Raw genomic sequence first — 18,488 nt, forward strand, 5'->3', positions numbered from 1 at the left:
TTCACTGGTCCAGTGACAGCCAAGGTGAGCGAGGCCGAGATTGATCTCGCAGTGCTTTTACTGACAGCGCTCCACACATCATGAAGTTTAGACTCGTTAAGGAAATTCCGTCAGTGGCTTTGGTTAGGAAGAGCGAAGTAACATGCTCCTTTACGAATATGTCTCTAAAATCCCTGTCTAGAGTGTGTATCATAAAAATTAAAGAATAAATGAAAAACAACAATAACTGGATGGATGCAGAGAAGAAGAACTCTAAAGATAGTCTAGGTGCCAAATGAAGAGCCTTGAGAGTGAGTCATGCTGTAAATATGGGGAATAACCCTCCCTCTTACACTCTCTGTTGTTATAAAAAAAAAAAAAAGCCTGGATGTTTGCTCTGGCCTCTGAAGGGTTGAAAGCCAGTGGTGTTGGCTGCCTTCTCTCTTTTGCCAAGGCACAGATTTCTAGGATGACATACCTGGGGGCCCCTACTAAAACTTGCTATTCATGACAGTAATGACTTTTTTCCAAGTGATATAAAAGTAGCCATCCATGTAAGCGTTGCCCTCATGAAGATGATGTCACTGAAAGGGGATTCGGTGCCAGCAGTGCAGCTATTGGATACCCTAGCTTCGAGGAGGGAAGAACATGCTTATTTCCTCCCTTGAGGAGAAGGAGCCAAATTAATCCTGCCTTGCCAGAGGGAGACATGCCATTTCCGGGCATGTTAGACTCAGAGCCTCCCTGCCAATCAGAGTGGGTGCCTGTTCCACTCCATGTCCAAAATTGGCACTGTCAGACTATCAGCTGCCATTCCTTAAGTGGCCGTAGAATTAAACTGTTGTGCTCTGTTACTGTGTTGTATGAGTGTGTGCACGCAGGTGGGAATGGGGAGTGACATGCAAGACCACATATAACACAAAGATGAAGCAGGTTTTCCAGCAAAGTTGGTAGCGAAATGTGTTTATAGGTGCTGTTGTAAAAGCACCAGACCAGCTTCTTAAAGGGCCCTTGTTTGAATTAGCAATTGTATCCCTAAGTATAGGGCTAGCGACTAAGAGCTTGTTGGTTTGTTAACTTCTCATCTGGGCATGGTTTGTTATTCTTCGAAAATGTCTCCATCCTAGATTTTGAGTAAAGGAAACAGATTTTATTATCACATACTGGGCAAATAACACTCTCCATTCCCCTTTCTCCTTTTAGCTTGCAAAATTGGATACTACAAGGCTCTCTCCACAGATGTTTCCTGTGCCAAATGCCCATCCCACAGCTACTCCATCTGGGAAGGCTCTACCTCCTGCACTTGTGATCGGGGCTTTTTCCGAGCTGAAAATGATGCTGCCTCCATGCCCTGCACTCGTAAGTCAGACTCTCTTATTTATTTATTCTTTCTGCCTCAATAATTTGAAAAACGTTCCCTTGAGATGCACATCGCGCTTGGAGAAGTGTGCGGCAGCAGCATTCGGTAACATTCCTCTTCAGCCAAGTAAACACAATGTATCACAAGCAGGTCTCTTCCCGACACAAAACATAACATGAAATTATAATTAAATGAGAGATGAAATCATTGCTGTAAAAATAAATAGCTCAGTAATAATCAGATATTTGACCTCATGCTCCATTATCAGTGGCAGACACAGGAATATAGCCTGTATTTCCTGAGTCCCAGTCCAGTGCACTATCCTCTGAACTACACAGCCTTTTCTATTTTAAAACCTTAATGTATGTAGAAATTGTGATACATTTGTTCACAGTTACAAGGATGAATGTAAATATTTGGATATTTAATGACTGTCAGTGTTGAGTTGACTAGCTTAAAATTTACAGCATAACTCCTTAATGATGGCAGTAGCAGTCTTAAATACCAAGATGGTTAGTTTGTTGTGCCCCTAATACATACATGGTTTATAAGTGCATATGTCCAAATCTATATCAGTCAAATCTGTGCAATATCTGTAAATCCTCCAGTCGCTCCAACTTGTGGGGAAACAGGAGATTACATTTAATTCCACAAGGATGTTTTCATCAGCGAGAGCATGCCTACAGGGGTAGGTACAACCAGCATATCAATCTGGGTATGTGTTAGGGGTCATGCTGTTTAAGAAGTGAGACTTAAACCTTCCCTCAGCCTAATATTTTGATCACTGAGTTTTTTTCTACATGAATATGATATTCTGAGTTAATAAACATAAAGGCTATATTTTGCTGGAGTATATTCATGTACGGCTCCCATTGAAGTCTATAGGGACTGCTTTTGGATCCAGAATCAGGATGTGGTGGTGTCTGTGTGTGAGAAGGAGCAAGCGAGAGATATTCTTTGTTTTGTTTTGTTTTTATTGTAATCCAAATTTCTTATGAGGAGATGGGTCTCATTTTATAGTGTCAAGTATCAGGGGGTAGCCGTGTAGTCTGTATCCACAAAAACAAAAAGGAGTTCAGTGGCACCTTAAAGACTAACAGATTTATTTGGGCATAAGCTTTCGTGTGTAGAAAACCCACTTCTTCAGATGATGCATCTGAAGGGTTTTCGTTGTTTTTTTACCCACGAAAGCTTATGCCCAAATAAATCTGTTAATCTTTAAGGTGTCACTGGACATTTTATAGTGTCTCTTTTAATCTTCGTTTCTCCCCTTCATTTTTTGTCCATCACTGTTACAGCATCCTTCCTAAATTCTAGCCCTTCCCTTCCAACAATCGCACCCCTAAGCACCATTATTACAGCAGCTAAAGATTCCAATGAAAACCTGGCCTTAGTGAGAGAAGTCCTAACCAAAAATGAAACTATCAAACGAAGGTTTGAGGTGAGGAGACACAGCATGTGCAAGTGACCAAAGTGCAAAGAGAGGGTTCTAATGGATAGTGAGTCATATCCAGGAATATTTTTTTTGTGGAAGGATAACAAGTATATTTACAAGTACAATTCTTTCTTGTGAAGCATGTTCCTGCAGATGATCAGCTTGAGATAGGGTCCATGTTTGCTAAGTTTAATCACTGTGGGTGAGGTTCTGACCAGCTTGTGTGTGTAATGGGGTTGAGGCTGGCGTGATACTCGGTCACAGCTGCAGTCACTGTTCTCAGGATTACTCCCGGGGTTATAGCTTAACCCAGAAAGTTGGCGACGAAGAGATGGGGACACAGCCCTGCCTCCACTCCTCACATCTGCAAATGAGAATACTAGGCACACAGAAACAACAGTACCAAATGCATTGGAGCATTAGAGGAAGAATGATGGTCCAGGTCTGAGCTCTGCCTGGAACAGTGTAGATTTACACTGCACCCAGTGTAGCCCAGTGCCATGATTTGAGCCTGTATATATTACAGAAAAGAGTGCGCATGCGTGTGCTTGCATGTAGTCTGTAAGAAATGTGAAATGGATTTGTTTTGTTGGAGTGCTAAAAAAAGGTTAAAGGGTTTATTTCTATGTGACCCAACGTGAAGGAGAACAACCAAGTTATTTCTGTGTTCGTTTATGATTGAGTCACATACGGCATGCCGCACACTCTCCAGCACACCCCTCCTCTGACGTTTTTGGCTTAACTATGTTCTAATGTTGTTTATGACTGTGTATGCTTATGACATTACAACAGACAAGGCTCTGATCATGAAGTGTATTCCTGTGTGAGCATGTTAAGGCATCGTCTCACAGCAAGGTGGGTTTTGCAAGAGGACACCTGTCCCACCTCTCCTTCTGAAACCAACTCCAGATAGCCATTGGCCAACTCCTCCTGGGCAAGTGATGGAAGCCATTTAGGGAGCCTATATGTAAGTAACCCCTCCAAAGAACCCTCGAGTTAGTCTGCCTTTCCTGACAAGATGTGGAGATGGAGAAGAACATAAACATCAGAAGTTCTTTTTCAAACTGATTTCAGATGCTAATCAGTTCTTACCAGTTGGTTAAACCAGGTGACAAAGCCAATTCCCTTGTGCGGACAGCCATAATAATCAGGCACCTTCTTTGTTCATTATGCTCTCTTTAACCCTGGTATTCTCATTCAGCCCTGCATTTAGTAATCGCTCAGTGTGACGGCACACTAATGAAGAAATAAAACACAGTATCTGAGATCCATTCTTGTAGCAGAAAGATAGACAATGCTCCAGTGGCTTGTAAAATCAGGTTTCTGTTCACTTGGAGAACTATTAGACCAAGTGAACAAAAGTAGTGTTGGGTAATTTGGAGGGAAACACCTGGAATGGACTATGGGTTGATCATTTTTTTAAACTATATATTATCATTTCTAAATCTTTTTTTAAGATGAAGAACTTCAGTCTTCTCAGGACTCTTTTCTGTAGATCCTTGACCCTTTGGTATCGATTTCTTTTAGTAATATATCAGCTCTCTCTTGTCATTTGTATCTTACCCTTTGCAGGCTTGGGGAGGAAGACTCTCTTACAGCTTTCCATTAACCTGATTGTTCTTATGGATGAGAGGGAATTAGAGATCTTCCTCCCTTCCCTTTTACACAGTTCTCATGTCAATGAAAATTGCACCTACTCTCTGATGTGCTGGGCCGATCATGATCCCCGGAGCTTGGAATATTCTGACACTATCCCTCTGCATCAAAGATTTGATGAGGAATATTTTACATGTTCTTTGTCCTGTGTTAAATTATACAAACCACTTTTTTAACTCTTGCTCATGCATCCTTTAAGTAAATGACCCAAATTTGACTGTAGGTACACTGGTAGAAATCCAGTATAGCTCCACTGATATCAGTAGTTACTCCTGACTTACACCTACAAAATTGAGAGCAGAATATGGCCAGGTAGGGTTGCATGGGTATGAATGGCAGCAGAGTTTGATTGTAGCTGGGACATGTGAATAGAGCAGACATAGATGCACAAAGACACACATTTACTTATGGGACAGAAGGGAACTTTCACTTCAGTCTTGTCTCCAAGGGATAATCACTGATGATGTGTCATTGCAGAGGAAAAGAATCACCTCCTCCTTTCTCAGACAAAATTCTCCTTCTTACTTTGGATCAGGAATTCAAGCTTGCAATTCTAAAGCTGACAGGGCTTTTCAGCTGTGTGCTAGGGCAGGGAAATGGTATGGTTGACCAGAAACTGTGGAAAACAGTTATTTTCCCCCTCTAGAAGCATGGCAAAAGTTATATTAATGCAACTATTCAGACCTTCATTATACTTCAGTACTTGTTGAGAAGAAGATGAGTCTGCATAAAGTCAGCTCTTAAATGGGGTATTAATGGTCTCCACAATAAACAAAGCTATGAGAGGTAAAAAGCCACCAATTTAACAGTTCCCTTTCTAATCTGTGAGGATGCTGATTTTAGACTTTTTATTCCCCCTTGCTAAATTCCATTCTGGCATAGGCAGGTGTAATTCCTACTCAAGTCATTGAGAGTTGCTCTTGCTTACCTATGTGTCTCTTTCACTGTTTTTTAATAAACCGTGCACACATTATAAGCCGACATGGAACACTTTTGTGTTGTTTATATTGCCTGTTTGATCAAGATTATTAATGGTTTGTGATTGGGAGCATTTTACAAAAGAGATGATTAGCATAGACTGTCCACCTTGAGATCTGTCTAAGTAAATGACCCTGAATAATTTAGTCCGTTGTGCCACCCAAACAAGGACTGATTGATTGATAGTTTGGCCTGGCCTAAAATATTCCTTAAACAGCTGCTTTTTAAGACAGTTTATACCAAAAGAGCTTAGAGTTAATGAGGACAAATTTAGCAAGATACGTGATGATAGTGCCTGCTTTAAAAAGACTTTCTCCAGTTTAGGTCATCAAGAAATCAAAAGAACCTTAACTTCAAACAGCAAACGTCACTTAGTTTGTCTTTACATTCACCTCTTCTAACTGAATTTAGTGCACTTCTGTATTTCCTCCAGAAAGTATATTGTTTTTAAATTACCATTTCAGTCCTATTACTCAAGCCCCCTGCTTCTAATGCTTTCTGACAGTTATCAACATAATGAACTATAATGAAATAATGAACAATCTACAGTGGAAACTCAATGTGGATTCCACTAGTGCTGTGTGACTGTGTTGTTAAAATCTGAATGTAAATTAAAATTACACTGTCCATACTTGTTTCCAAGGTCAAGGTTTAAAAAAAGGTCTCTAAGGTCTAAACACTTCAATCTTGCAAATGTTACATTCTTACATATGTCCTTGATTCCATCCTCTGTTACACTTAAAATATCGCAAAGATAAACATTGGCCTACAGTTTCAAAAATGTGGATGCAGTTACATACCTATTTGCAAATACATTCACAATAACTCTGCATTCGAATGACTAATTGCACATAGAGCTGGTCATCTGAGCATGTATTTAGTATATTTACTACAGTTGCTTACATTTTTGCACAAAGAACACACACATACATTTTTTCTTAAACTTAGACCTTCACTGCACATCCAGGCAAATTCTGATTGTCACCTCTTCTAATTGTTTATAATTTGAGGTCAACTGCTGGTGCAGAAGAACCAGATAGTAGGGGAAAACATGTGGCCATGGAAGCAGTAGTGTGTTGCAGACAGCTTTAGCATGGACTTTTCCATATTTTCTTCCCAGGGTTTCCCCCAGAGTTTTTCTAGAAATACAGTCTGAGGCCTTCAATGGGAAGTTGTACCATATGCTATGAGAGAGCAAATGAGGACCAGTGTAAATGACATTGAAACCTATACAAGAGACTACCCTTATTTGACACCCTCCTGTCATAAGAGGCAGTGTTTCCCAATGTAATAATTCTGCCTCACCTTATTAGAAAATGATAATTAAACAACAGATTTTATTATTCCTTTAAGACAGATTTAATTATATGAAATGCTGCCTCATCTTTAAGGAACAATAACCCATGACTGTATTGTGTAGAACTTCCTTCATCCTAACCGTTATCTTGAAAAACTTTTTAGGGTAAAATATTACAGATGCAAACTTATACAAAAATAACAGAGGCAGGAGAAAGAATTGTATTTTGCAGAGCCAATAGGGAAGAGTGGTTTGGGGGATTTTTTTTGGGTTTGTATTTAGATGAGATTTAGAGAGATGTCATCAGTTAGCTGCAGCTATATTGGAAGGGATTTGAGATGAGAGGAATTTCACAGGAGAAGGCTCTTTCTCCACAAATAGTTTGATTGGATGAAAGGACTGAGAAGAGGCTAAGTGAGTAAGGAGGGTATAGGAGAAAGAGAGGGGTTGACTTGCTGGAACAATTCTGTAGAACATTTTAAAAACAAAGAGGGCATTTTTTTGGACCAGATCTTGATGTGAATAGGGAGCCAGCGGAGTTGTACAAGGCTGTGTCTTTATTATAATTAAGGTTCAAATCAACAGTTCATTAAAGGCAATATCCCCTTGAGATATTAGCCAGCTTCTGCCTCTCTTTCTCTATATCTTTAAATTAGTACAGACATTTACTGGATTAATTTGGGACTCTGATTTGGCCCAGTCCTGAAGTCCATACTCGGGCAAAATTCCCATTGAAGTAAATTAAGTTTTGCTGAAGTAAAGAATTCGGCAGTTTGTTGCAGTGACAGGACCTATTTCTCCAGGTTGGACTTTTTCCTATTCAGTGTCCAAAGAACTTTTTGCTGTTCATAATGGGTTTCATTGCTTTTAATCTAAAAAGCAATTGGATGGATATTTGCTCTTAAGCTGCAGTTAAGCTAGTTAGTGAAGATGTGGTTGTGCTTCTTTAGGCTGTGTGAGAGCATGAGCTGCCACAAATGCTGGTTTAGGAAGGTCAGTAGTTGTTACTAGAGTAGCTATTGGTGCGGGAATTCAAAGAGCCCACACAGTGGTGACGTGTGTGTCTCAAACCTGCAACGGCACATTAATAATTAGAGCTCTGCGGTAACTAGCTTAGCTTCAGAGAAGTGGAAATATCAATTGCATTGTTCTTTAAATCAAAGAAACCAAGTCTTACATATCAAGTAACCCAAAGGGAAGAGGTCTTTTGGCCTGCCAATAGGAAATAATACATGCCAGGAAAATGGACCAAAGGTCCTAGTTAGGCAAAACTCCCACTGAAATCAAAGGGAGTCTTACCTGAGTAAAAACTTTGGAATCCGGCCCTTGTGTCCCAATCAGATGCCCTGGTTAATCTATTAAAAACCTGAATTTATATTAATCTGTGCCCAAAAAGAAAGAAAAGTAGCTGATGATTGATCTCTCAATTGGTTGTTACATTTAGTGGACTGTTGACTTTAGCCCTCACAGTTGTAAAAACACATAGCCTATAATGATAAATGACCAGAATATCCATGCAGCTAAGAAGCAACTGTTGCCCTAAATGGCAATGCTTATGTAAACTAGCCTGCAGCAGCCAGAGAGCTGTCCACAACTGCTGAAAGAAAGCAATTAGTGGCAGCAACATATACAACTGTCAGGGAAAAGCATGGGCTTTATTTCAGAGTCAAAACTTACACATCCCAAGTGTTTACTCTGCTTTATAACCTGTCTTTCAGATGGAGAGATTAACAACAAAGGCTTATCTGAAGGGCTTCACAGCTCAGACACTGAAGCATTATTGACAGCTCCAAAGTTGTACATGATTAACAAAGCTTTATAAAATAGAAAGAGGAGAACCAAGGTGCTTCTTCTTGAACTCTTGTCCTTCACCAGTTTCCCCAGCATTTCAGTGAGGTAGCAACAGGAGTTTAAAGGAATTTATCTTATTATTTATTTGAGGGGTTTTTTTCTGTGCACCCAATTGGAAACACTGCAATCTGCATTCGCGCTTGAACTTTGTCTCTTGAGAGTTCAGTTTTAGACTTGTGATTGATAAAAATAATAGTAATACTATGGTTAAAAGACTCTGGGTTCTGAGAGCTGTTTTAGATATGAATCTCTTTCCTCCTTGCATCTCTTTATATAGTCCTTTGTATTTTTTCTATATCATACACAGTGTCTGGCTTCCAAACCTCATACAATAGAAGATGTATTTAATTTTTTTATGACTTATTGTACAGTGAATAATATGTGTCGAGCTAGGTTTTCTTTCCATTAGAGGAGCTGACATCTGGACATTTACTCCCAAATGCCTAGAGTGCAAAGTTGTTCCTGTATCTTATCAAAAACTTCAGGGCTTTCCTATAGTTTACTCCGGGGTGGCCAACCTGAGCCTGAGAATTTACCAACGTACATTGCCGAAGAGCCACAGTAATATGTCAGCAGCCCCACATCAGCTCCCCCTCCCCCGCACTCCCAGCTCCTCCGACCCACCGGCAGCCCCACCGATCAGTGCCTTCCTCATCCCTCCCCGCACCTCCTGATCGACTGTTTTGTGATGTGCAAAAGGCTCTGAGGGGGAGGGGAAGGGGGAGGAGTGAGGGCATGGCAGGTTCAGAGGAGGGGGCAGGAAGGAGTGGAGTGGGGGCAGGGATGGAGTCAGGGTTGAGCAGCGAGCACCCTCGGCACGTTGGAAAGTTGGTTCCTGTAGCTTCAGCCCCAGCATCGGTGCCTATACAAGGAGCCGCATATTAACTTCTGAAGATCCACATTTGGCTCCGGAGCCACAGGTTGGCCACCCCTGGTTTACTCAAAGCCAAGGTGCTGATTCGAATCAGTCCTATTCATACCAGGTCCCTTTTAGATTGCAGTGAGTCTTGGCTGGTCTTTTCTGTTATATGACCCTGTTACGCAGCGGACTAGGCTCTCCTTCATGTAGGGCCTACTCCTGAGGCATTGGAGTTAAGAGCGGTCAGCATCTCACTGGATCAGGCCCATAAGAAAATCATTCTGTAGAACCTGACCCAAAGCCCACAGAAGCCAATCAGTCTTTCCATTGCCTTCATAAGCTGTGGATCAGGTCCATAGTTTACATTTTGCTGAATTTAAGTGTTCAATAAGACTTCCTTGGTTTAAAGATGAAGATTAGGCTTGCTTTAAACCACAGCGGAGCATCTTGACATTTTATTTTGTGCTTGGATCACAACAATCCTTATCAAGCTAGGGTCTGTCGAGCTAGGTACCAGGGTGGGTGGATGATTTCCTCCCTACCCCACCCCAAATATAGCACAGGGATAGTTAAAGAAGGTAAAAGTCCTTTTTGCATGTATGAGGCTTCCTAATGTTTGGTGGGAATTGCCAGTGAGTTACAGCTTCCTTTGGGCTTCATAATACAAAGCAGAAGTAGACTGAATGCTGGGTGAGAACCCATTCAAAAGTAATAATTATCCATTGCACATTCTGTGCTGGTATCATGATGGAGAAATGTTCTTTTATACACACATATACACAGCAAATGAATGGATTTGAATTCCAGTGAGTGAAGGCCTGGTACTCAGATACTTAATAGGTACTTAGGCCCAGATTTTTAAAGGTATTGAAGCATTACAACACTGAGCACTGCAACACCCAAGTCTCACTTTCAGAAGGACTTAGAAGCCGAGTCCCATTGAAAATGCGATACAGGCTCCGCAAGCAGTTAAATGCTACAATGAGCAGAGCAGCAGCTAAATACCTTTAAAAATCTGAGCCTGAGTGCTCTCTATGCCTGCTGACCTCCCAGAAGGCTCTCTGCGTAGAAGGCACTCAGCACCTTTCAGGAACAGCGTTTTGATGTTTTAGGCTCTGCGCAACAATAGCTGGTTTTCATTTCACACTGTATCATGTGATAAGAGTCAAACTGGAAGGACAAGCTTCTGTTAGGGCCTGATCCACAATCCACTGAAGTCAATGGAAAATCTCTTGAGTAATTTAGTAGTCCAGTTAGGAATCCCCACCCCTTTTTACAGTGACTAACAGAAAGAGTGCCTTGTTTTAAAGACACTAATGTCAGTGACTGGGCAGATGTTTAAGATAAATCCTGGTCTTGTTGTATCGTGTATATTTGGAAAACCTCCATTAACAGGTCTGTGGAGAGCGTGGGTTTCTGTTTGCTTTTTTAATAGAACTGCACCCACACACACGCACTCCTTCAAGATAGTAAACAAAATCTTAGCCCAGGTTAGTAGTAAACAGAAATGGTTACCATCTGATTGCTGATGGTATCAGTGTAGTCCCTGATGTGCAAGTATCACAACCATAAAACCCACCAACACAGGTACCCTTATAGACACCCTCAGCAGAGAGGCCAAGGGTTGAATTGGTACAGAGAAAGGTGCGCCCTCCAGCTGATCCTTTTAGTAACAGGGCTGAGTCACTTTGGCAGGGCAGTTGAAGGAACTTCCACAGCTACTCTTCTGTGGCTAAATAGACATTAGTTGTCAGTGCTATCAATCTAGCACCTCTCACAAGCACTAAATTCACTTTAAAAGCATAAGAGGTGTATTTCCCCCTGGATGTTAAACCCATGCTGGATCCTAGAATTGATTTTTTTTTTTTTTTTTTTTAATCTAATAGAAAAAGCATTACTAAGATATCCTATAGTGACTATTCAGGTTCATTAAAAAGAAAACACTTTATCTTAAATGCTTTGTCCATGTAAATCCAAAGAAAAAGGGGAAAAAATAAACCCTCTCCATAGCTTTTGTGTAAGAGAAAATCTTTCAGGAGTCTTGGTAAGAAGAGGGGTATGTCATCACTGGATAAAACACCCCCGCATGTACCATCCACATTAAAAGACCATCCAGAATTTCAGAATGTTGGTTTTTTCAAGATGGAATGCTGACATCCTGTCAGGCTGAAGCAGTTTTGATGGCTTAAGACCCATGCTATAAATTCCTTGTTTTGCGACGTCTCACTATGCAGAACAACAAAGTGGTTCAGGAGCTGCTTTGCGGGAATCCTTTCTTTCTTTTCTTCTTTCACTGTCCTTTAATCCAAACCTTCTAACCACATATTGTTGCTGGACTAAATTAGCTGGTCTAGTGAAAACAGTATTTCCTATGCCAAACAAGTCTGTCTGGGTACAGTCGTGGAAAGGTGTAATTTAATTTACTGTCTGCACACACCCAGGGAGGCTTTCAGAGGAACACCTTATTGGGCAGATCACTAATAAAAATGCAATATGTAAAATCACTGGTGTTAAAACCTTACTCATAGCAAGAGCTCACATGCAATCACCTAAAACAATGTATTCAAATTTGTAACCCGAATGCACCCGGGCTGATTATTTCTCAAGGCTTTTAAGGGCCATGTAGGTCAGGGAGGATTTACAGCAGCAGGGAGACAGGGTAGGTTGGGACTCTGAAGGTACGTCTCTGTGAAGTGCCAGATTGTGCCTATATGTCACAGGCCATGGTAATGGGTAATACTAAGAGGCACTGCCCTGGTGGGAACACCTCAGGTCAGCATAGTGTTTCCAAGATTGCAGTCACAGCACCACCCTTCGACAAAGTGTAGTATTTACTTTCCTACATGCACACAGGAACTGTTCTGCTGTCCTGTAATGGGGTCGTGGCCCCGTTCTTTACTCCCTTTGGGGAGTCCTGTGCCAGCAGTAGTGCTAGATTTGCACAGTCCTGGTACATTTGGGTGCCAGGACTGTGATTGTGCCAGGTCCCTGAGCCAAAGGGGGCATGATGCCTTTCCTTTCCCTTGTGCATGCATGAAGGGCTGGGCATAATCAATCCCTATGTGAGGAAGCCATGGCAGGAGCATTGATCCAATTGCATGAAATGTTCTTTCCACCACTTGCCTTTTGCAATGGTTTAGCACACTCACAGAGCAACATTTTTTTCTGACAGAACCATTTTGTCACATGCACACAATGACATCTCTTCTTGTTATTAGGTGGTTCAAGGTTAGGGACAACATTAGTCATCTGACAAGGATCATTTCTGTATTAAACAAAAACTCTTCCTAAACAGAGAGCTTTGTAATGCTTTTTTGGGAAATTGATAGATACAATGCAGTGCGATGAAATGTACTTCTCCTGCTACGCTCAAGGTCCCCTGTTCGCTTCAAGTTACCTCATGGGTTAGACTGATGTAGAGTGACTGTTGTCAAGTGGAATTTATGGGTTCCAAGAAGTAATAACATTCAAAACTTCCCTTCCCTCTTTGTCTGTGTAACATGCATTATTATGATTCCTGCACCTACGGCTTTTAGAAAAGCACCATAAATGACGAGACTTATGATAAAATCTCAAGAACTGGCAACACGGTGCAGAGCCATCACCCCAACCCCTCCTGTCACATATCCAAACCTTCCTCCATGAGGGCCCAGAAGGGAAACCCCCATGAATGCAGCTCTCTGGCCTGCAGAAGGTGGCGTTTCCCTGTGTGATCCCAGTGGTGTGTTTGCTCCCTCCACTTGCTTTGCAGTGGAAAAACACTGGCTTCACTCTATTTAGGGCCCTCTGTATCCATGAAATGATTTTTCCCTGTGTCATTGTACGGGTATTTTCTTCTGACCTGGCACAGGAAGCTCTAGGCATGTCCGAAACAAAGGATGTGCCGATCGCAGATGAGATAGGAAAAATGCCTTGTGTTTTATAAAACAGACTGAAACTGCTCTTATCAATCTGAAAACTCTGCCCACTCCTAATTCTTATAGCTCCATTAGCAAATATGCTTCAGGAGGAAAGGAAATTGCCTTTCCCCTCGCCTTAATGTCAGACCATCATTTGGTAACTCCCCCACATCTTCCTTTTCATGCTGGAGGTGGTGTGCTCATCTCTGCGACCTGCAAGCATTTGCTTCTCTAGTTTTCCACTTCGTTGCTTCTCTGTTTAGACACTGCCATGCCCTGTCCCACATACTAATTACTGACTTTTTGCTTCTGAGGAGCTTGATTCTTTGTGGCACATTTTCCCACGTGAAACTGGACATAGAGCTTTGGAAAAGCGTCTTAATGCCTTAATGAACTTCAGAGTAACTCTAGGTTTAACCCAAAAGTTGCTGCAGTGTCTGAGCCGGATGCAGCTGTTTAGGATATTTGAAGTATATTATAGGCCAGACTGTACAAACCCTGCTCATATTCAGTATCTTACTTCATGAATGCCCCCCACTGAAGTCAATGAGACTTTTTGAAGAGTACGGTACTACTTGTTGAGAATAAGTGTTTTATAAGCTGGTCCTGTTTTAAGCAGCAAAGTACTAATCAGACTCGCCGCGGCTCTCCAGACATGCAAACAAGACTGGGCAGATGCTATTGAAGGTGGTGGCGTTATAGTAAGTGTCGTGGCAAATCTGTAGAAAATGTCTCACTTTAAAACACTTCAGCATTTCCACGAAGCAAGGAGCTGTGTTTGTCCAGGACTTAGTCCTGCGAGGTACTGAGCATTTCTGGGGATGCGTTGATCTTCATGGGTGTTCAACTTCCTTAGCAGGCGAGAGTGGGGTCTGATTGCCCTCAATTTATTGGAATGTACTTCTGCTGTTTGTTTCTGGATGCTTTTTTATTTACTTTCCAAAACACATTTTAACTTTTGAACTCTCTTGTTGTGATGAAACTGCTGGAAGGTGGAATGGCAAAATTTCCCACAAGACAGAAATACTGAGGGACAAATGCTGTCACCCTTGAGCAAATGGGCTTTGTGTAAAGGAGTTTTTTTATTCTGGAGGGTGAATGGGAATCCTCCCTTTGCCCATAGCTCAGTGCTCAACAAGTAGTTCTGTGTCTGTTACTGCAGCACATGGCTACAATGGTGTCCTGGACCACTGCCATCACCCTTAATACGTCCAGGGGCTATTCTGACCAGTGGATCTGAATACTTATACACCCACTGGATATGCTTTTTCCTTGCTTGATTCTGAAACACCCCCCTTCATGGAGTTTTACATCAGTGTTTACATAGAGGAAGGATGGCTTTGTGGTTAAGGCATTGGACTGGGACCCAGGACATCTGGGATCAATCTGTCTCTGACTCTGCAGCACACTTCCTCTGTGACCTAGGGCTCCTCACTTGATTGGCTATGCCTCAGTTTCCCCAATGTAAAACGGAGATAATACTTATTCCTTTTTTCTACCCTTTGTCATGACAGAGGCTGTCACTTACTGTGTATGTATACAGTCCAGATCTTAAAGTGCTGAGGCCCTGATTTCAGCTGGGACCTCTAGGTGCTACCATAGTACAAATAATAAATTATAAATAAAAACCTGCATGGAGCACTGTTCTGTAGTGAATAAAGAGTGCAGACTACTTCCTGCAGAGGCTTCCTGTGGCCTTACCACCTTTTTCATTGGACCTCACCAGTTCCACTGCCTTTCAGGCCCAGAAGTAGAAGTTTAGCTCTGAGAGAGAAGCAATGTTTCACAAGCTGGGGTGGGTCTGAGGGATTGCTCTCTAATTATTACTGTGTGAGGCGCTCAGATACTAGGGGGATGGAGTACCTCGGTACCATAGATAGATAAATAGATTGATCTAGTTTCTGGATATATGATCTTTTTTCTTCACCCACCTGCCTCACACGCTAAAGACCTAAAATTGGGTGGCCCCTTTCTGTATGTAAAACTCATTCTGGCTTCATGAGATGTTTCAAGTGTGTACTGAGGATATGACATGGCCCTAACAATCCTTAACGGAGGATACTGCCTGTACAGTCTGCTCCAAAGCTGAGGCCTTCTTATCCCTATTGAATTGGGCAAGCAGATCAAACCTGTCCCTTTACCATCCTGTAAACTGCATAATCCCTTCTGCTACGATTGAGTTGCCCTGCAGTGTCAATAATATAAATCCTACTTCAGCTCTGTTCATTTAGTTTGTAGCCATTGCCTGATGGGTGTTTCTACCTCTTTGCCACTTGTCATATTGTGATTAATTTATTTTTTACACATCACAAAATTGGCTGAAATTTTTCAGTTTTTTTCAAAAACACTTGTTTTTCTAAAACAATTGATGGATTTTTAAAAACCATGAAAAATGTGAATGGAATTTTCGTGTTGTTTCCCTGTAGAGATGGTTGAAATTTTTTGAATTTCTAAATGTTGATGAACTAACATAGTTTGAGAGAGAGAATTTTCAGGAAAACTTGCCAACTTTTTTCCCCATTTTTTGACTAACTCTAAAGTCCAGTTTTAGATTGTGACCTTCTAGAAAAGTGTTGCTCCCCAATATCTTTTGGGGTCATAAAATGTAAATCTGAGACTGTTAAGCACATGTGAACATGTCCTTCAGAGAAGGGCCTTCAATATCCTAGTTACCAACTCTCTCTTTCTTTATTTCTGCCTACCTTATTCCCCCTACAGTTACATTTGCATCAGAGACAGTATTCTTCCTCATTTCCTGTTCTCAGTTGTTGTAATGTCGATGTGCATTGCTAAGTAGCTACTGTGTTCCATCCCCCAGAAGTGGCTGCATTTCACTGGTTAGTAAAGTGTTCCTTAGGTATAAAATCCTTTACCTACCACATAAGGGTGTTCTGAGTTCTTGCCAAATCTAAGTTTTCCAAAATCATGAGTCTGACCTCAAAAAATTATGAAGTCAGCTTTAAAGTCATGTGATTTAAAACTTAATTTTTGGATGTTCCTGTTACTTTTGAGCCTGTGGAGGAAGACACCTGCCTGAAATACATAAATAAAAATGCAGGCCTGTCCATTGGCTGCTAGCCAGGGGTCTCAGACTGGCTTCAGTGTAATTGGTAACAGTGGGATCTTTCCATGAGTGAAAGATATAAGGAGATGGTGGCCATCTTGACTGAGGACTGCATTAGGCATTATTCCCATTATATGTAATGGGGAATTCCGGTGATGCTGAATAAGCACAAAAGTTTGTGAGTTTGATGCTACCAACAGGAGATCACAAGAGACTTAAAAAAATTAATATAAAATCTGCGTCAAAACCTATGATAAAACATCAAGAGTTAATTTTGGTTAAAGTCTGAAAAATGTATTGTGTTCCTCACAGGGTATGGTTATTATTTAGTAACGAGTTAATTTTTCACGTTCATTAAGGGACCAATACAGTGAGATATGCTGCACAATCTCTACTATCATTGACTGCAGTGGGAGCTCGGGCACTCAGCCCCTCCTGGAGACAGAGTTTTGAGATGCCCTGAAGGAATATTTTCACATATTATTAAGATAAGGCATTTTTGTTTTCTAGGTCCTCCATCCGCTCCTCTGAACCTGATTTCCAATGTCAATGAGACATCCGTGAACTTGGAGTGGAGCGCCCCTCAGAACAGTGGCGGGCGTGATGACATCTCCTACAACGTGGTGTGCAAGAGATGTGGGGCTGGCGACCTCAACCGCTGTCGGTCATGTGGCAGCGGCGTGCACTTCAGCCCCCAGCAGAATGGCTTGAAAACCACCAAGGTCTCTATTACTGATCTTCTGGCCCACGCTAACTACACCTTTGAAATCTGGGCAGTGAACGGAGTTTCCAAGCAAAACCCCAGCCAGGAGCAGGCTGTCTCAGTCACTGTGACGACTAACCAAGCAGGTAGGCCCCTAAACACACTCTCCTCCTCTTCCTCCTCCGTCTGCTTTTTGCAAATGTCCTGACTTCAGTTCATGTCTTCATAATCAAATTAATGAAGAGAACCCAAAATATATAGCACTGATCCGTATCCATATTTTCAGGATCATTTATATGGAGTAATGTTAATGTTCAAAGGTAAGCTGTGGGCAGAAAAACAGAGGGTTTGATTAGGACTTTTAGGTACAGCCTTGCGCTAGGCGCAGTGCAGATCTGCACCACACTGGGAGGCATTCCCAATGCAGCGCTTTATTGGTGCATGATAGTGGTCTGTCTCCAGTCTCACATTATTGAGTTGTGCTAAGGGGATGGATCTATGACCCTGCCTTCTCTCTGCATCCTGTGGGAGAGACCCTAAAAGTGGAAGTGATTAGGATGGGAGTTATAAGGGGAGCAATATGATTTCCCTAAGCTTTGCCCGGCACTTACAGGGACTATTCAAGGATCGGGGTAGTAACTCTTTGCATGCTTCTCCTACACTATGCACCCTTACAAATGGCAAGCAGAATCTGGCCCATTGTTAAATATCTTTATAACCAAGTTGCTAACAACATTTCCATTTATCAAAGCTGAAATAGTTTTTTAATATCAAATGAACCTTTCACCGTTTATGCTATTTTGTTTGCTTTTTTTGCGTCATCCTGCCAAGACAGTGAAACTTGATTTGTAAGCTTCATCTCTGTTTAGACTATACTCCATTCCACTTTTTGGTTTTGGTTCTCTTTGTTTGACTTTGCAGTACTGCAGGAGAACTACAGTATTCAGTTCAGATTCTGTTTTTAAATTTTAATTTAATGAAAACCGTTTTTTTCAGACACAGACAAAGTTTCAAATACAGCCTCCACAGTGGAAGTATGTGTGCAAAATTATTTATGTATGCACTTGCATTTGTACAACTCAGGTCTCTAGACATCCTGCTACCAGACCCTCGGATTATGACCTGATTCAGGAAGGTGCCAAATGGCATCAACTCTAATTAAAGTGAAAGGGACCCAACACTTCTAGGAATGGGTCCATAGCTACCATTTATGTACAGAATCATGGTTTTGTGTACGCACTGTTGTATAAGTATCTAACCCGTTAGAAATACACTTAATTATGCAGGCAAAATTACAAATACAATATTAGAGTCGTGGTTCCTTTGAAAATTTGGTCCTGTAGTTTTTTCGTAGAACCTTTTAACTGATTGTGATTTCAAAATGAAAACTATTAATTTGGCTGGCAC

The 18,488-nt window shown here is 41.5% G+C and overlaps 1 protein-coding gene across 1 annotated transcript in view; it reads left to right on the forward strand.

Annotated features, from left to right (window-relative positions):
* Window positions 1-18,488, forward strand: part of EPHA4 (EPH receptor A4) — a 131,172-nt gene that overhangs the window by 51,497 nt on the left and 61,187 nt on the right. Inside the window, exons 4-5 of the mRNA XM_032803614.2 lie at window positions 1,183-1,338; window positions 16,889-17,227. Of these exons, the coding sequence (XP_032659505.1) occupies window positions 1,183-1,338; window positions 16,889-17,227 (495 nt within the window). The remainder of the gene's footprint in view (window positions 1-1,182; window positions 1,339-16,888; window positions 17,228-18,488) is intronic.

The sequence above is a fragment of the Chelonoidis abingdonii genome, chromosome 8 (assembly GCF_003597395.2).
Source record: "Chelonoidis abingdonii isolate Lonesome George chromosome 8, CheloAbing_2.0, whole genome shotgun sequence".
In the NCBI taxonomy this organism is placed as follows: domain Eukaryota; kingdom Metazoa; phylum Chordata; order Testudines; family Testudinidae; genus Chelonoidis; species Chelonoidis abingdonii.